This window comes from Trachurus trachurus (genome assembly GCF_905171665.1).
Source record: "Trachurus trachurus genome assembly, chromosome: 19".
NCBI lineage: Eukaryota > Metazoa > Chordata > Actinopteri > Carangiformes > Carangidae > Trachurus > Trachurus trachurus.
In genome coordinates, this window is record NC_139913.1 from 5,095,826 (window position 1) to 5,114,672 (window position 18,847).

Here is an 18,847-nt window from a genome sequence, read left to right on the forward strand (position 1 = left end):
TTGCAGGACTGGAGTATAAAAAAGGAAACACGTGATGGACGGACGGAGGCTGTTGCCAAAACAAAGTCAAAACACTTCAGTTTAACAGAGTTTTACGACAGGATGATCGTGACCAAATGAATTCATGACAACGATATAAAAAGTTCAAGCTCACATGCAGGCAACACATCAATGGAAAGAAATGACCTAAAGAACCTAATTTTTCATTTAATTTCATTTATTTGTTAATTTGTAACGGGACTCTGCATATTCATGAACATACAATATGTAAATATGCCAGATTAAAAAATCTATCTAAAGCTAATTTCCATCTGCAGTCCCACAGTATTTAAAATGGTTTATAATAATAAATGATTGTGCATTACATATAAATACAACATCTGCCTGTATGTATGAATAAATGAGTAATGGTGTGTAAATACATGCAACAGAATAAAAATTCTATTGCATGTATTTTTATTGCACTTAAGTCTTTATTCAGCTGGTTTATTGTGTGTAAAGTGTTTGGAAATGAGAGATCACCTGCACAATGCACTGGGGTGGGCGGTGGAGGTCAAACACACAGTTTCCCTTCACTTAGGGTGACCATATTTTGATTTGATGGCCCCCAAGAGCAATAAACTTTCTGTGTAACTTCTGTCGATCCGTTGAGAAATCCTGTGTATTTACAAAAATATACTTAATTGTTGTGGTTGCACTTTAAGTTGTTGTTTTACATTGGTGTTGCAGTTTGTTTAAAACCAAAAAGGAATTATGACATGTTGTTTACAGCAAATGCATTGGCTATTGGTTTATTTTGTTACTTTTAGTAGACCCATATGACATTTATTACTGGGCCTATATCACTCTATTGAATATTACGTGTAAATCAACCCCAGGCTGCACTTTTGGCTGAATTTGATATCAGAAAATACGAAAATTGGCTCTAATGTGAGTGGATTAGTGAGTTTATGACTTTGATCATTGTACCTGAGCATGTGTTGTGTTGCTGAATGAAGGAGGGACAGTCAGTCAGAGTGAAGCAGCTCATGTGATCTCACTTCACTGAGCTGCAGCCACGAGAAGGAGGAAGTGTTTCTCCTCCTCCTCCTCCCCCCAGGTTTCACTCTCCACTCTCACTCAACAGTCCGATCTGTCTCCGTCTCAATAATGAGCCGCTCGGACTCGAACCTGTGATCATCCTTCCTGTGAGCAGCACCAGCAGCAGCACCAGCACCGGATCAGACCTGGACCTGGACTCTGAGCTGAGGTCGGTGGTGTTGGAGGTGCAGTAGCTACCGGTAAGTGCGCAGCAGCAGCAGCAGCAGCAGCAGCAGCAGCAGCAGCAGAAAACTCTCCGCGCTGATCTGGAGTCGGTTGCTGAACTAATTTGCGTGACTGACGACTTTGTCACGCACATTTCCCGCGTGTAGAAGTGTGACAGGGCAGAAGTCAATGTCACGAACAGACAAACAAACAACCAACAAGCTTCAGAGAAGATTCACAGACTTTATTCTCAGAGCAGCGGATTCATAATGTGTGTTTATTAGTTTAACCTGCAGGATCAAGATCTGTTATGTGTGTCAGTGTTTAATAAATTAATACAAAGTTAGTATAAAATCTAATGTGACCTGTTTTGAAGAAGAAACCTGAAACTTAAAAGTGAGTATGTGCAGCCTTACTGTACTTTATTATATTCCACTGTTGCAATTGCAGAATAATAGTAGGCTAATCAAACATTAACATGTTGAAGGTTTGTTTACATCTGCAGCTCTCTCCAGGAAATATTCTTATTTTCAAAGCTGTTCCTTCTTCAGGAGGAAGTTCACACAGCAGCAGAGCCACTTCTGACAGTTATAGGTTGTATTTATATCAGTGACTGTAAATTATAATAATTTAATTCACATTCAATGAGGCTCACGAGGTAATGCTGCCTGCACCTCTGTGTGTTTGTGCAGCTCAAACACAACAAATCAGTTTAGTTTCCTCCATGGACTGAGTCTGGATGCTTCTGTTCAGGACTTCTTCTTCTTTTTTCTTTTTCTTTTTTACTGTATAATGTCTGTTTTTTTACAGAAACTCAGGCTCATGTCTTCAAAAATGTTGTGTCATCATAGCAGCCATTGTGAAAGCTGGATGACTCAGGGCTTCAGCGTCCAGTGAAATCCAATAATATCTAATTATTGCATCAGAACAGGAAACATCCAGTAAAAAAAAAGAAGAAGAAATGCATCTCTGTATTTAATCCAACAGGAAACCAGATGAGAAGCCAAAAATCCAGATTATATGAAACAAAAGCCACTGTGTTCATGTTTTGTTTCTCACATTTCAGTTTCCAGAAGATGCTCAGATTATTTTAGATTGAGAAAACTCGATCCTGAAGGTGTTTCTAGGAGTTAATAAGCTGCAATAACTGGAAAGTGATGAGTGTTTCTGCCACTCCCTCCCACGCTGCTGCTGACTCGGCTCACATCACGTCAAAAAGCAGCTTTTTATTGGTCATTTAGAGGTTTTGCAAGAGTCTGCTGGTATCAAAGGTGACTGTACGGACAGACAGAGAGGAGTTAGTGTGGACGACGACGTGCTGGTCCTGTAAAGCTCTGTGGTCTCTCTGCTTCTTCTTCTGCCTCATTCAGACTGCGGTTTCTGCTCTTTTCATGACATTTCATGGGTGACGACGGCAGCAGCTCGGAGGACGGTGATCTGACGGAGGAGAGGATGGAGAGGGTGAAAACGCTGAAGCACTTTCCTCCTTACGGCTCCATGAACGGAAACTCTACAGGAGACACTTGTCCCACATGTCGAGGGACCGGACGCATCCCCAGAGGTCGGTGGATGAAAAACTCTGAATATTAATCCAGTCTTCAATTTTGCTCTATTTTTTCCCATCTTCCTCATCCACTGTAGGCTACAGCTGTTTCATTTTACATGCAACAATAAAAGGAAGCAACTCAAAGTGAAAAACACAAATGTGCAGCTGAGGCCGTTCAGTTTAGACGCTTTCACATCAGCTTTGTGGTAGAAAAACAAAAAAAAGCGTTGGAGAGACGGTGCTATTTCCTTCTGTCTTTATATGTTGGCAGGTCATGAAGATCAGCTGGTGGCTGTGATCCCGTGTAATGATGTGAGGCTGAAACCCAGACGCACGTAAGGAATATGTGTGTGTGTGTAGTGAAAGTACCTACTTTAGGGCTCATGAACAAAATTTTTGGAAATATTTCAGTTTTGATTACCCCACTACTTTGATTTGACAACTTTAGCTCATAGTTAATTGACTTAAAATGTAAAATATATGATAGTGTTTAAAATATAACACGGAGCTGCAGATTAAAGCAAGTCAACTGGATATGAAATAGTTCAAATCAGTGCTAACGTGACCAAAAACGACAATAACATATTAATTATCTAACAATATAACACATGAACAATGCAACGCTCTGTTCAAGATGATTCTTATGCTGCAGTTTGACGACCTTAACTTAAGTAAAGGATCAAATTGTTAGTTTGATCATGTTTGTTATAGGGCTTTTATAGTTTTAACATGCGTGTGAGCAGCAGGTTCCCGTCATACTTTATGCTCAGTAGTGTAGTATTCGAATATAATGACATATTTTACCTTAAATTGATCTTTTATTCCAGCTTATTTTGTCCGATATGTTCTTGCACAATGTTATTTATTTAAAGGTCCCATATTTTTCCATTTATTATAAAGCAGTTCTGTATTAATAGTGTGAAAGTATATAAGTCCACATGCAGCTTGGCTAGGAAGCCGAGGGACGCTCTGCACCTGCACAGCGAACCGCACCTTTTGCACTTTTTTTGACTCATAGACATGGCACTTTTTTAACATTTTGAACGGACTTGGCTCTTTTTAACTTTTTTTTTTTAACTGTCGCTGTTTCGGACACCTGAATCTCCCTGCGGGGATAAATAAATGATTCAATCAATCAATCGATCAATGGCTTGTAGTCAAAAACACCTTTAAATGAGCAGTCAGGTCTTATGTAACTTTGTGATGTCACAATGAAGCCCCGCCCACCTGGACCTCTCAGATCTCAGAGTGTTTTACCTGAAATCTGCTCTATTGTTACTCCATCACTCTGAGACCCAGAGCCCCCTCCTCTCTTCTGATTGGCTGACACCGACCTGTTGTTATACTTCAGAGAGAAGCTGAGAGAGGAGATGAAACCTACACTCAGATGGTTTGTGTTGTTCTTGTCTTCCAGGAAGCTGTACGTGTGCGTCTCCATGGTGGTGTGTGTGTTGATCTGCTCTCTCGTCCTCTTCTTCCTCTTCCCCCGGAGCGTCACCATCACACCCGTGTCCGTGCTGTCGGTCATGGTCTACTTCACCCCGGACACGGTGGACATGGAGGTCACGGTGAGAACGATGTAGTTACTTAGCATGTGACTTACTGTAGCTACACGTGAAGGTGTGGCTGCATCCGAATCAAAACAGAACAGAACCACTTTAGTAAGGAAGTGGTGAAGAAGTGCAGGAAGAGGTGCCGTCATACAGAAACTACAAGCTCAAATTGATTCATACTGATATTGATTTTTTATATGCATTGAAGAAATTATATAAAATATTAATTAGTGAGCTTTTAGAGTTGCTGCTTTGATCAGAGCCTGCATGGCTAACTGTTTCCCTCTGCTTCCAGTCTTTATGCTAAGCTAAGCTAACTATGTTCTCACTGTATATAAGAGTGGTATTGGTCATCAATAAACATATTAGCTTTAGCATGAGCATCATTTAAAACACAAGCGAGTCACATTATATCAAACAAAGCAATAACAGTGAGTGCAGTAATACTAAACTTTAACTCTTTTATATTCTTTATGTTGTTTTGTTTGATCGCAGCAACTTAAATGAAGTCTAAAGATTAGGGCTGTGACGAGATCTCGTGAGATTAAACTCACTTTTTTTTTATGTTAAACCAATGTAAAACAGGGTTTCCACTACCACTTACCATGACTTTGCACCCCTTTCCACTACACAGTTATAACTCTACTCGACTCGGTTTAGGTGCTTTTCAGTCACAGCTGAGTTCTTCATAGTTCCCCCTCAGTAAAAACGAAACTTATCAACCAAGCGCAACTAGCATTTACCATTAATTACCATGCTTACATACATCATGCATGTAAAGAGTTATAATAAAACATTTCAAAATGCATGTGCAACTCGGTTAAATAAAAGTCTGTTGGTCCAGTCATACATTTTGTCATTGTAGTTTTCTTAAAATCTCGTCTTGTGAGATGAGTGTATCGTCACACCCCTACTAAAGATAATTCAACATTCTGTATATGTATATATATATAAATGATTCCACATATACAACATACAGTACATGCAGTATGTTGTAAGATGTGCTTTCTACTTCTGGACTTGGTCTACTTTATTGGTTGTGTCAACACACCGACCACATGACGGGCTGTAGTTTAGCTGCTCGAGTTATTTATGCCCCGGTCAAAGTTCCCTGAGGTTTTTTTTTTCTTTTTTTGGGAATGACAGGAAGGGAAGGTGTGTTGGTTTTCACCTGACCTGCTGCTCTCTCTCTCTCTCTGTCCTCTAGAATCTCATCAACCTCACCAACAACAACTTCGTCCCGGTTCAGATCGTGGAGTTTGACGTGCAGAGTCTGGTCACCGACATCGTTGTGGGCAAGACCAAGATATCCAACATGACCGCCATCCAGTCCCGATCACAGAAATCAGTGAGCTCTTCATCTCAGAATATAATATTGATCATTTTCATGTTGTGCAAAATCATTCTTACACTCTTGTCTTTAACTTTTGCAGTACACCATTAAAGTGGACCTGCCTATAGCTGATAAAGGCTTAAAGTAAGTTTAGAACCAGGAAGCAAAAGCGCTACATCAATTATTATTTAATCACATGTATGAACTCTGCACACATCAACTGTTTTTATCTCTTTCAGCGATTACTGCAAGTCGACCTCTATCAAGATTCACACGTTATTTCTGCAGTTGCAGTAAGTGTCAATGAGGAGAGGAAAGACGCTTTGACATATCTCAAACTGACAGGACCGGGCTGTGAAACCACAACCGCAAAGTATTTTATCTTCAACAAGTTCAACTATCCACCAAATACGGATCTTAAAGTGATACGCCAACATTTTTTTTTCGTGTCTTGCCTCACTCCCGAGTCCATGACCAGCAGATAGACACCATCTTTTCGACTGTGCGTGCAGTAACAAGGGAGATAGAGCCGTATCGCCCGTAATTAGCTTAGCTCAAACGCTGGAAGTGTATGGGTAGTGTTAGCCTGCCTCCTACCCGAGCTGATTTCATTTTAGCTCTAAACTCTGTAAATATATCACTTTATCAACATTTCAAACATGTTTAGGTGAGAAAGTAGCCGTTTAGATCAGCAGTGTGTCGTTAATTTGTCTAAATACCAGCTGTTTACAATTTTGTTCGGATGAATTCGGCGCTACTCAAGCTAGCCGTTGTGACCAACGCACTTCCGGTTACTTTCACAAAATAAAACACCCGTTGCCCTTTACATACAGAAAACCATGACGATAGAATTTGTGCTTTTACTTTGAAATAGGAAGCTAACCTACCCTCGATGTAGCTAGCTTGAACCAAAATAAACCGTCTTTGCTTGAACCCTCCGTTTTGACCGATCTCGTCCTGTTACCGGCATCTTACCGCTCAAGATGCCTTACCGGAGAGTTTTGTCAGCTCTGAGACGAAGATCGGCCCGCCGGTTTCCGTTTAGAGTTGCTGAAGAGTTTCTCTGATGACTTTAGGTGGAGGCAGGCTAACACTACCCATACACTTCTAGCGTTTGAGCTAAGCTAATTACGGGCGATACAACTCTATCTCCCTTGTTACTGCACGCACAGTCGAAAGGATGGTGTCTATCTGCTGGTCATGGACTCGGGAGTGAGGCAAGACACGGAAAAAAAAATGTTGGCGTATCCCTTTAAGGTGGACTGGGCTGATCGAGGGACAGCCACTGCACTTGGTTTTTATATATTTCACTGAAGTGGCTTTTGTGGAGGTGAAACTGTCAGTATTTGCTGAGGTTTCCTCCTGTTTGCTTTTACCACAACAAAAGTGAAGCTTCAACAAACAGAGGATCATTCATCCAGAATCTGCAAACTAGTCAAATTACAGTGTTTCCTGTTTTCATGCTGCAAACCACACCGTCTATTTTAGACATGCACTGTAACACTGGTGGTGGTGACATTGTGTTTCTTGCTAAACTGGAAGTTAAAACTGCTGCATTACCTTTACTTGGCCACTTGTGGGCAGCAGAACAAGCTGTAAGCTAAATATTGACATATCAGTGTTATACATTTATAAAGTTGACTGATTGATTGATTGATTGATTTATAGAGGTTATTTCAGGCAGGAAGCAACTCAATGTGCTTCCCAACAGAAATACATTTAAAAACAAAAATATAATGTATCATAAATCAAACTTACAGATAAATGACAAACTAAGCACATACATGTATTACACAGGCAAGTTAGAAAGTATCATGGTTCAGTAGAAAATGTGTAGATTAGGCAGAGACATATAAACAAAACCAACCAGTCCTTAGTTTAGGAAATAGAAACTGTAAGAGGAGATGTTTTGATGAATGCACATTACCATATTTTCATCATATTATCTCTTTTAGCTCAGTTTTTGGTCTCTACCAACTCCTTAAGTTTCACTAGCTGCACCAGTTAACTGTCAGTCATTGACTTTGTCTGTCTGCTGTTGGGTTTAGTAAATGTTATTTGATGTCAGGTGGGAGTTAGATTACTGAGAGTTGAGTTTCTGGTTCATAAAAATAAAAACAAAGACCTAAAATATTCTAAGATTTTAAACAGATATAAATTAATATTGATTAATGCAGCTTTAAAGGATTTGACCTTCTTCCCGACAGAATGACGCTGAACATCTCCTATCTGTCCCACACGGAGCAGCTGTCGTACAACACCTTCGAGTACATTGACTGTGGCACCAACTCAACGATCCCACATCCCGTCAGTCGATGAAACCAAACAGAAAAAACAACAAAAAACAACATAACTTCATGGCGATTCAGGCTGCTTCGCACTTTTTGTACTGGATGTGAATGTGTTAGTCACTACAGAGCTGTAATTTAAAAATATACTGTAAATAGATCCTTCAAATACTCTGTGTTTTTTTTTTTTTTAACTTGTTTTGTGTTGAAGAATCTGGCTGTAAATCTGTATTACAGACAGTTGAGTCTCATTAAATTATATGAGGCTGATGCAAAAGTGTTTAAACTGTATTTTCCTGTAAAGACAAAGACATTTTGTGAAATAAATATTACAACAGGTTTGTAAACAGCTTAATGTTTTTGTGCCGGATGCCACACATTGTGTAAACAGGATGTTGATCTCTGATAATTTTGTCTTTTGTCATTTGCACTTTATTAAACTGTGGCGTTTAAAGTTCTGTAAGACTTTTATTTTCTCAGCTGGTGAAACTGAATTACTTCACACAACAAGGATTTATTGTCAGAGGAGCCTTTTTCACACCAAATATAGATATATAACTATATACTTTTATTTATGATAACCTCATATATCTGGTAATATGTTGCCGTCTTAAGACGTATAAAATTGACGTGTTAACAGGTAGGTATAGTTAGTTTGTCTTAAAGGGACAACAAGGAGTTTTGGAAAAGCGAAGCGTTTTCACACTACATTTATGAGCCTCCACGCGCACTGTAAAATTCTTTGACCGGCGCAAGACGGACTCATGTTTTCATTCATCAAGAATTAAAGTCAGAGGTTCAAAGAGGTTCACATACCGTCGTAGTTCCGACCATAAACGGCGATTTGGCTGCGTTATTCTCATGATATGACTTGCCACAAAGGAAACGCTGGTCGGCTCGACCAGCATTTCCGCCACCACTAATAATAACAAAATAACGATAGAGACAGAACGATATATTTATCGAAAATGGGCCCATTAACAAGTGTGGGTAGCGTAGATCGATCCACATTAACGTGAGACTTTTTTTTATAACCGAATAGAAACTCCTCGTTGTCCCTTTAAGGTTAATCTAGAGTGATTAAAAGATGCACATGCCTTAAAGATTGAGATATAAGTCCTTAGGTAAATTAAATACTTACATTATCTATTTATTTTTACATTGTTTTATTTTTCATCCTCCACAACTGACGGCAGAGTCTGTTTTGAATTCCAATCAAAGAGTTTTATTACATTTGGTTTACTAATTAGACTAATTCTTGATGTTTATTTAGTATAATTAGCTGAAAACGACTTAAATGTTACTATATTTATCCTCTGATTGAACTGTCATCTCATCTCTGAGTCAACACAAATAAAAACAGGCAGCATGTTCATGTTTGACCTCCAGGTGGCGCCAGTGCTTCGTTAGGGAACAGTGAGTTCACATCCAAACTGAACTGTCCAGCGCTGAGGTGGAAACACTGTGCTCTGAGGTTTGGAGGTTTGGGGAAACACAGCAGCAGCACACTGTGATATAAATATCCTGCAGTTGAGGGAAGCACAGAGGGAACAGAAGCTGCAGCTTTTTGATCCTAGATTCACTTTGTATTTATTTTTTTTTATATATATCTTGAGATTTTATCTGAAATAAATAATCAAATAAAACCTCAAATCAACCTGCAGTTCAATAAAAAACATTAAGACTCTGTTTTTTTTAAAATATATATATATAAAAAAAATCTCACTTCAGTCATGGTTATCCCCTGCAGGGGGCGTGGTTGAGCCGGTCCAGGTGGCCGTGACGTCACCCAGCCTCTAGGTGCCGTGCAGTGAAGTCGCTTCAGATCTCAGATCGGCTCAGAGCTGCTGGAGGAGCGGATGTGAGCACCGGGACTAGGACTACCGACCGACCGACCGTCGACCGTTTGGACTATGGACGCGTTTATTTCTTGTGGATGATGCTGTGACGGCGCCTGCAGAAGGTATGGATGTGTTTTTATTACAGTAAATGTGCATTATTAATGTTTGCATTCTGGGATGTTGTGTGTGTGTAAACTGCAGGCTCGTTTATTAATTAACGCATTAGTAGCGTTTAATCTCCAACCTTTTAAAGTTAATCTAACAGGCTCTGTTGGTGGGAAATAATGAAGTTATTTCACTGATTTGCTCAAATTAAACATAATTAAAACATTTAATCTAAACTAGATGTGCAGCAGCAGGAGGAAGAGGAGGTGGAAAAACTAAAGGTGGATTATTCCCTGTACAATAATCTCAAATACACTGAACAGAAGTGATAAAACCGAAACATGATGTCAGCACATTTTACCTCCATAAACAGTGATAGTGCATGTTGTGTTCAGGGTCACAACAAGTTAATAACATCATCCCAGTGGCTGTTTTTGTGTCCGGCGGGGCAGCTGTTTGATGGGTATCAGGATGTCAACAACAAGCGGATTAGTGCTGCAGCAGCTAGTCCTCATAGACAGTTGGCAGAGTGAACCAGAGAGAATACATATCATCCATGCACCGCAATGAAATCAATCTCCTCCTCCTGCCATCATGCAAGAAAACAGAAAAGCCCTTCAGGTTTTAGCAGCAGTAAGAGGATTAACCCTCAGCAAATAAGAATCTAGATAACCTCAGACACCTAATTAACTGTTGTGCACTGAAAAAACCTCCTCTGCCGTGGTGGTGGTTGTTGTTTTAGTTTAGATGATTTAAGAAAGAGAATTTGAAGTTTGCATAGACAGTGAAGGTGTCATGAGTCGCCGGGGTGAAATTGCATCAAGTGTTTGTAGATGAGTCTCCGCTGATAAGCATCTCTCCGTCTCTGCTAAACACACATTCCTTAAGCACCCATTGTCTTCTGATTAAATGTTAACTCTGAGTGTCTGTGTGTGTGTTTTGATAAGGTCTCTCCACACCATCTGATCCCATCTGCCTCTGACGACAGCGAGCACATGCCAATCTCCTGCAGAAAGGGATTAAACCAGGAATCTGTCACCTCACCTCAGCTGAAGTAGGTGTGAGTAGTCTTGGATCATGGGGAACCAGCTGACCGACATCGCTCCCAACACGCCGTTCCTGCCAAACTTCCAGTCGCTGCACGTGGTCGTCATCGGCCTGGACTCGGCCGGGAAGACCTCGCTGCTCTACCGGCTGAAGCTGAAGGAGTTCGTGAAGACCATCCCCACCAAGGGCTTCAACACGGAGAAGATTAAAGTGGCGGTGGGGACGTCCCGGGCCATCAACTTCCAGGTGTGGGACGTGGGCGGGCAGGAGAAGCTGCGCCCGCTGTGGAAGTCCTACACGCGGCGGACGGACGGGATGGTGTTCGTGGTCGACTCGACCGAGCTGGAGCGCATGGAGGAGGCCAAGGTGGAGCTGCACAAGATCACCCGCACCTCGGAGAACCAGGGCGTCCCCGTGCTCATCCTGGCCAACAAGCAGGACGTGGAGTCGGCGCTGTCCGTGGGCGAGGTGGAGAAGCTGCTGTCCGTGCACGAACTGAGCACGTACACGCTGCATCACGTGCAGAGCTGCAGCGCCGTCAACGGCCAGGGGCTGCAGCCCGGCCTGGAGAAACTGTACGAGATGATCCTGAAGAGGAAGAAGATGGTGAAGCACAACAGGAACAGGAAGAGATGAACTCTTTGGCGAGGAGCGCTCGTGTGTGTGGACGCTACCTTAAGAGATTTATCCACTGTTGAGACACTTCCAAGCTTAATGGCCCCTTTTTTTTTAATGGGGGGAGCGATCGGTGCCAACAAAACAACAATTACCCACTGGCCTGAGGGTCGGGGAGAAATGGATTTGCTCATAATAACTGAAGCAGTATTGACATATTCGTTGTTCCGCTGCCCTTTGAAAGCTTAAGATACAGATTTAAAGGAAACCTTATCAGTTAGTCTTCACTAAGTGCTTTTCTACACTTGTTTTAAAGATTTCTAACAAGACATTTGCCCGTAAGTGTTGTAGGACTAATATAAGAAAACGAACACATTAACATCCATGTGGCAGGTGTTTGGTGAAGAAAAATGTAGAGTTAAGATTTAAAAAATGTCTTTATATTCTTTCACAAGCTTGCACAAGATTATATCCAACATGAATATCTGTTTGTTTGTCTGTTTTTTTTTTTTGTTCCACGATGTATGGATCCTCCCAGAATATTTATTATTCCACGTTTCTTGTGTTTGTGCCGGACTGAGGGACTTTTCCAGAGCAACCGGATGATACTATATTATATTTCATTTTTGCCATGGAACAATAAACCCCAAGTGCATTCCCTTCATGGCCACACACAGGTTAAGTTTCATTTACTACAACGATAGTGTTTATACAAAATTGTACATTTTTTGTAACACTGAAGACTTAATAAATCGAAGCACTGTACAGAACATCCCTTTGTTATCTGTGAGTGAATGAGCGTCTCTATGGGTTAGGAAATGGGTCAAATATTCTTGTAGAATGGATTATAAATAAGTTAAAGCTGATTTATTCAATATTTATTTTATAATGCCAAAGAATCATAAAACAGGGGTTTAGTTATCATCTGATTCTGCAGCTCTGTGGTGTATTATAGCATTTTCATCTAATTATTCTGGTTTTCTGGCTCATGATTTCACTGTTTTGGGTCATTTTTATGGTCATAATGGTGATTTTTATTCTCTAAAAGACTAAATTAATGACTAATTTATGAACATAATGAAGCATTTGCAGTTTAAGACACAGATGTTTTCTTGAGGAGGTGGAGGAGAACAAAAAAGGAGCTAAAAGAGAAAGAGATATCGGGCCGCGTGTAAAGAAGCAACATATATATATAACATATTCATCAATTTTCTTCATTGTGGTTTCATAATGTGATTTAAAAAAATGATATATCTTAATGTAGCTTTGAATATATTTGAATTTGTATAATCTGAAATGGAAAATCCATTGGATTGGATTGGATCCATCCTGAGTTGTGACCTTTCACCTCATTTAGAGCTGAATCAGCAAAACGAGGCTGTTAAAGGAGGAGGAGGAGGAGGAGCAGTGGGGGAGGTGGGGTCCACTCCTCCTCCTCCTCCTCCCACCCCTCTCCCAAAAACCAACAACAATCCATTTAATTTGATTCCCGTCCTTCCAGTGTGCCAGCTGCTGACAGTGAAATGACATCAGTTAGCGGCGCGGTGGTTCAGAGGTTAGTCAGTTTAGTCGCGTTGCACGATCACGTTGGACTGAAACCACCTGAGGCCGTTTCTCAATATAAAAAAAACCCCACAGACGCTGCTTTACTGTAGGTGGAAACATAAAGGTTGTTGTTTTGTGACAATTTCATCAAAGGAAGTGCTTTGAAATTATAATTTTTCAAAGAAATAATATCTAGACTAGTGCAAGAACAATTCCTGGTGATTTAAATGCAAACAAACACAGCGTGATCTCCCGCTCTCCTGCTGGTAACGAAGCAGGATGCAGGAATAATAAAATAAAACACCTTTTTAGAGGAAACATGAAAGAGGAATATGGTGATGGTGATTTTTTTTTTTTTTAACAGAAACACCCGCTTGTGTGAGGAGGAACACCAGATTTTCTGATGTGTCATGTTACATTTTATAATTATTGCGGAATAATTTCATAAGCGGCAGAAACCGTGTTGCTTCTAGCCTATTCATGTCAGTTCTGTAACCGTTCTCCATAACCACCGTTTAATCCTCTTGTTTTTCCACAAACCTCTTAAGTTGCGGCTCAAATACGATATTATGCAACAAATACAAGGTCCGGTCTCCAGGTCAAACATTATTGACCTGCATACCAACCATTCCTCTGTGTGTGCGTGTGTGTGTGTGAGAGACTTGTTACCAGTTGGATGGACGTAAATGCATGCACATATTATAAAGCAAAGCGAAGAGATGCACGCACATCTTTGACTCCTGCGACCTCTCCGTCCCCATTATTCACAACGGTGAGCTCATTAAAAACTTTCAAGGATGTCTTTTGCAGAATCATCTTGACACAGCAGCTGGTCTCTGAATAAATTTGCATGGCGATGTGGTGTTTTCAGCAGCTGAGACGCACTGTGGGCATGTGGAGGCATCAATCAGCCCCAACGAAAAAAAAAAAACACCCAAACACTCTGCAACTGAGATCCTCTCCCTCTCTCTCTGAGAATAAAAAGGTGTGAATGATGCTGGATTGCAGCAAAGGGAAGGTGCTGCTGTGCCGACACGAGCTTGATCGACTTTGCTTGAGCTGCAGCCGTGGAGCGAGCTGCCTTGTGTTTCTGTGTGCATTTCTCTTTTTGCATGTTTCAAGTCACACATTTACACAGTCACTCTCGCTCTGCCGCTGCCTCCTGTTCTCCGGGCTGTTATGGAGGCTGACAGGGGAAGACACGAGAGAGGGAAGCCTCTGGGATTATGTGTCAGAGCTGAGACGGAGGAAACGCACACACACAGACAGGTGTATCCCTGGATCCGTGTGACATAAATCAGACGCAGCTTCACCTCTGAGCTGCAAAAAAAAAAAAAAAACTCCAGAAAACTCTCATTTACATCAGTCAACCAAAGGACACAAACAACCTGAATGTCCTAAACATGCAGCGACTGCAAAGAGGCAACTAATTAATCGTAAAAAAAAAAAAAAAAAAGTTACAAGGATCAGATTAATTGTCTGAGCAACAGCTTGACTCTGAATGAATGATGATCCGGAGGCTTGTTTCTATTTCTGTGCTGCCATTTCTTTCTGAGAGAATGAATGTAGCTGGCTGGTAATTATGTTGTGGTCAGTGGAGGTGAAAGGAGTTATTTTAGTAATAGCTAGCCCATTTACAGAGTGGACCTTTCCCTGTTATATAACCAATTTAACGCATGAAGAGTTCACTACACTCCCTCAGCTGTACAGCAGCATTTCAGGACAAGACAAAATGCCATAAGATAAATGCTAACATGCTAATCATGGTGACGCAATATCAGAGAAAACTGGACTTATCTGACAACAGAGAGAGAGATTATACAGTATATCAGCTTCTTATTCAGTAGTAAGTTACACATGATTATATTCAGATTCTAAATAAAGTTTAATATTAAATTAGGCTGTAGCAGAAGCTGTGTGCAGCATTGTTTGGACCTGAACGCTAACACCAGCGGGCTAACATGCTCACGTAACAAGGTTAGTCATGCAGCAAAAACATGTCCGACACTGTTTAGTGTTATACCATCTTTATCTTTTCCATTTTGCTGTTGGAGAGATAATCGACCTGGTGCTCTACGTAATTTCCATTTTTTATCACTGCTAAACTTTTGTTTATAAGTTTACTTCCTTGCTTAAAGTTAGCACGAAATGTGTTAAAATATTCTTGTGGCATTTGATTTGTGTAGGCTATGTGTTCAGGATTTGATGATTTTGTCATAATGCTAGCATGCTAATGTGCCGCTGTTACAGCCTCAAAGCAAAACAAAACAAAAGCTTAAACACAAAGCTTAAACACAAAGCTTAGGCCAGTAACATAAATAAAGGACGCCAACAAAAGATTTAAACTTTGAAAACAGTAATCCAGGCTTTATAATATGATATAATATTCATGTTAGTAGTTCATATGTTAGGGGGGTTTTCTAATTTGCTCACAACACAAAGCACAGTAGAGGATGGGTTAATGCAGGTATAAACCAGAGCACTGGACGAACCAAACTTGAAAAGTCAAAGGATTCAACTCAAATGTATAAAATGTGAACACAAACTCACTGTTTGACTAAAAGAGGAGGAACCACTCAGAGAAAACTCTGATCTTTAGGTTGCACCATATAAAAACTGAGGGTGTTGTTATTAGAGTCAGGAGGATCCATCCTCTGAGGATCATGAATGTCTGAGCAAACTTTAATGATGCGTTGAGATTCATAAAGCTCCAGGAGAGTAAAACAACCTTCATGGTTCCTCCTCTTCTCGTAAAACAACAAGAACAAGAAAAACAAAAAACAAGACAACACAGAAGTTACAACCCACCCAGATAAATAACGGTGCAATAACGCTCTGCTGCCGTCTTCTCCTTATAGGCCCCTATGATGAAAAGCAACGGGGGAGCACTGGGCTCGGATCCAAGCCTCTTAACACGTCCACCGGGGCTCCGCGACATAATTTTTCCGTCTCCATGACAACCTCCGAGTCAGGAGTCACTAAAGGGTGACCCCGCGAGGGCAGCGGTGGGGGTCAAATTGCTTTTTTGCGGCTGGATGTCCAATCCAGCTGAGGTTACCGGGGGGGGGAGAGATTAGAAAAAGAAGAAGCATCTCGGATCAATACTGGGATCCTGGGATCACCAGCTCTCTCTCTGTCTCTATCTATCTATCTATCTATCTATCTATCTATCTATCTATCTATCTATCTATCTATCTATCTATCTATCTATCTATCTATCTATCTATCTATCTATCTATCTATCTATCTGTCTCTTTCTATCTATCTATCTGTCTCTTGTCTGTTTTCCCCCTTCACCTCTTTATCTCCATGTCTCTTAATCCTCAGTTCTTAAAGCTGTTTACAGCGTCGGATGATCTGTTTGTTTTTTTCCCCCGTCTCACCTTTGCTCCGACAGTCTCTATGAAAATATCTCAAATTTCACACCGGCAGAGTCTTTCTAGGGAATCGACCTGGTTGACATTGGAGGAAAGGGATGGATGGAAGAAAGGAGGGAGGGAAGAAGGGAGGGGTTGGTTGTTAGTACGAGACATGTATGCAGCAGAAGCAGCGGAGTGAAGGTCTGTCGAGGGTTCAGGAGGGAGAATATCTGGTGGGAGGGCAGGATTAGTCGTCTTAGCTTTTATTTCCTAAAGGTCGTAAAGCTGCCACTCGGCCTTCATTTAGAGCCGAGGCTGCAGGATTGAATGGGCGGGAAGGGATCGGAGGGAAACTGAGGCCTGAGCGTTACCACACAGACACACACAGACACACACACAGGTCGTTTCTCACCCTCTCTATATGAAGGATCAACAAACACAACACAAAACAACCCACGCAGGGTGTATTTCTTTGTGAAGACGACGAGTGTCAAAGTGGGCGGGGCTCCTTGTGTTCGTATCACATCCATCACATCATCCTCTTTTTGGTGAGATAACATATGGATACAATCATCGATCTACACTTTCAGTCATCTTTCCTTCGCAGCAGCCACGGGCTAAAAGACATCGGTCGTTTTCATTTTATTTGTGAATAAAGGAAATCACATCAGGGGTCAGGCAGCATCCACACACTCACACACTCACACACTCTCTCTCTCTGAGGATGATGAGTCATTGCTCCGGGGACCCGTGAAGAAACGATGGGCCACATATTCACTCCTGATTAAAATCTTTACGGTCAAACTTTTTCCATAACTTGTTCAGCTGCAGGGGGGAGGAGGGGCACATAAAGATGACTTCACTGGTGATTTCACGCATCCACACTCGGTCTCAACGGGTCCAGATTCAATCACATCTTCTAAGTTTTCTCTTGATGCACAGTGTTTGTGACGTGATGCATAATTATGTCATTTTTTCTAAAAAACACATCTGGAAAGTCACATTGTTTAAAGGGATACGCCAAAAAAATTTTTTGTGTGTCTTGCCTCACTCCCGAGTCCATGACCAGCAGATAGACACCATCCTTTCGACTGTGCGTGCAGTAACAAGGGAGATAGAGCCGTATCGCCTGTAATTAGCTTAGCTTAAACGCTGGAAGTGCATAGGTAGTGTTAGCCTGCCTCCTACCTGAGCCGAAATCAGCAGTCAGAAGCTGATTTCATTTTAGCTGTAAACTCTGTAAATATATAACTTCATCGACATTTCAAACATTTTTAGGCGAGAAAGTAGCCGTTTAGATCAGCAGTGTGTCGTTAATCTGTCTAAATACCAGCTGTTTACAATTTTGTTCGGACGAATTCGGCGCTACTCAAGCTAGCCGTTGTGACCAACGCACTTCCGGTTACTTTCACAAAAATAAAACACCCGTTGCCCTTTACATACAGAAAACCATGACGAGAGAATTTGTGCTTTTACTTTGAAATAGGAAGCTAACCTACCCTCGATGTAGCTAGCTTGAACCAAAATAAACCGCCTTTGCTTGAACCCTCCGCTTCGACCGATCTCGTCCCGTTACCGGCATTTGACCGCTCAAGATGCCTTACCGGAGAGTTTTGTCAGCTCTGAGACGAAGATCGGCCCGCTGGTTTCCGTTTAGAGTTGCTGAAGAGTTTCTCTGACGACTTTAGGTGGAGGCAGGCTAACACTACCTATACACTTCCAGCGTTTGAGCTAAGCTAATTAGCGGTGCGCCAGCTCTGCCCGTATCTCCCTCGTTACTGCACGTACAGTCGAAAGGATGGTGTCTATCTCCTTGTCATGGACTCGGGTGTGAGGCAAGACACGAAAAAAAAAACATTGGCGTATCCCTTTAATTCCTACACACAACTGTATGTAACCATCTGCTAATCTTGGCAGCTGGAGACGTCTTTAAATCAATGCAAAGTCTTCTGATGTGTTTTCTTTTGTTTTTAATTTGTCAGCAATTAATCCAGTGTAGATTGTGCGCGCCCACACCACAGGGTCTACCCCTGATCCCACTGTGGGATTACCCAGAGACCCATCTGGTGTGTGCCAGCCAGCAGCGGGGGGGAGCCCGCTAACCAGCTCTGGTTAATCCCGTCTATTACTGCTGTTTAAAAACAGACGGGCCGTCGTCTCCGAGCAGCGAGCCAGACTCACTGTGAGGTGATGTTTATGTGCGTCACAGGGCGGATCGGAGGGAGAATGTGCTGACTTGGGAGTTAACGTGCTTGATTTAATGTAGCAGAATGATCTAATGTGATGGAGGGAGTCATAAATAATTGCCACTGTGAAAGACGGGTCTCCAAGATCACAACTGTGAGTCAGAGTAACAGCAGACGTTTAAGA

The 18,847-nt window shown here is 41.5% G+C and overlaps 2 protein-coding genes across 4 annotated transcripts; both read left to right on the forward strand.

The window, feature by feature from the left end:
• The first annotated feature begins 1,083 nt into the window (after positions 1-1,083).
• tmem106a (transmembrane protein 106A) lies at positions 1,084-8,390 on the forward strand. Of its 3 annotated transcripts, none has more exons than XM_083993889.1 (8): positions 1,084-1,280; positions 2,667-2,806; positions 3,063-3,126; positions 4,206-4,359; positions 5,552-5,692; positions 5,778-5,821; positions 5,917-5,970; positions 7,885-8,390. In XM_083993889.1, the coding sequence occupies exons 2-8, from the start codon at positions 2,698-2,700 to the stop codon at positions 7,994-7,996; spliced, it is 678 nt and encodes a 225-aa protein (XP_083850015.1). In that variant the 5' UTR covers positions 1,084-1,280; positions 2,667-2,697; the 3' UTR covers positions 7,997-8,390. The 3 variants fall into 3 exon arrangements, with proteins under 3 accessions (XP_083850015.1, XP_083850014.1, XP_083850013.1); XM_083993888.1 differs by having other exon boundaries at positions 1,126-1,280; positions 2,664-2,806; XM_083993887.1 differs by having other exon boundaries at positions 1,129-1,280; positions 2,616-2,806.
• A 2,598-nt stretch (positions 8,391-10,988) lies between these two features.
• On the forward strand, positions 10,989-11,594 carry arl4d (ADP-ribosylation factor-like 4D; the record flags this gene model as incomplete). The annotated part of the gene is made up of 1 exon (XM_083993870.1): positions 10,989-11,594. One exon carries the CDS (start codon positions 10,989-10,991, stop codon positions 11,592-11,594), a length of 606 nt encoding a protein of 201 aa, XP_083849996.1.
• Between the last annotated feature and the right edge of the window lie 7,253 nt (positions 11,595-18,847).

Bases quoted from the DNA above. Each gene is read 5' to 3' on its own strand.
- tmem106a (XM_083993887.1), top strand. From the start codon at position 2,647: ATGGGTGACGACGGCAGCAGCTCGGAGGACGGTGATCTGACGGAGGAG. The intron at 5,693-5,777 runs GTGAGCTCTTCA...TAACTTTTGCAG, and splicing joins AGTCCCGATCACAGAAATCA to TACACCATTAAAGTGGACCT. The intron at 5,822-5,916 runs GTAAGTTTAGAA...TATCTCTTTCAG, and splicing joins ATAGCTGATAAAGGCTTAAA to CGATTACTGCAAGTCGACCT.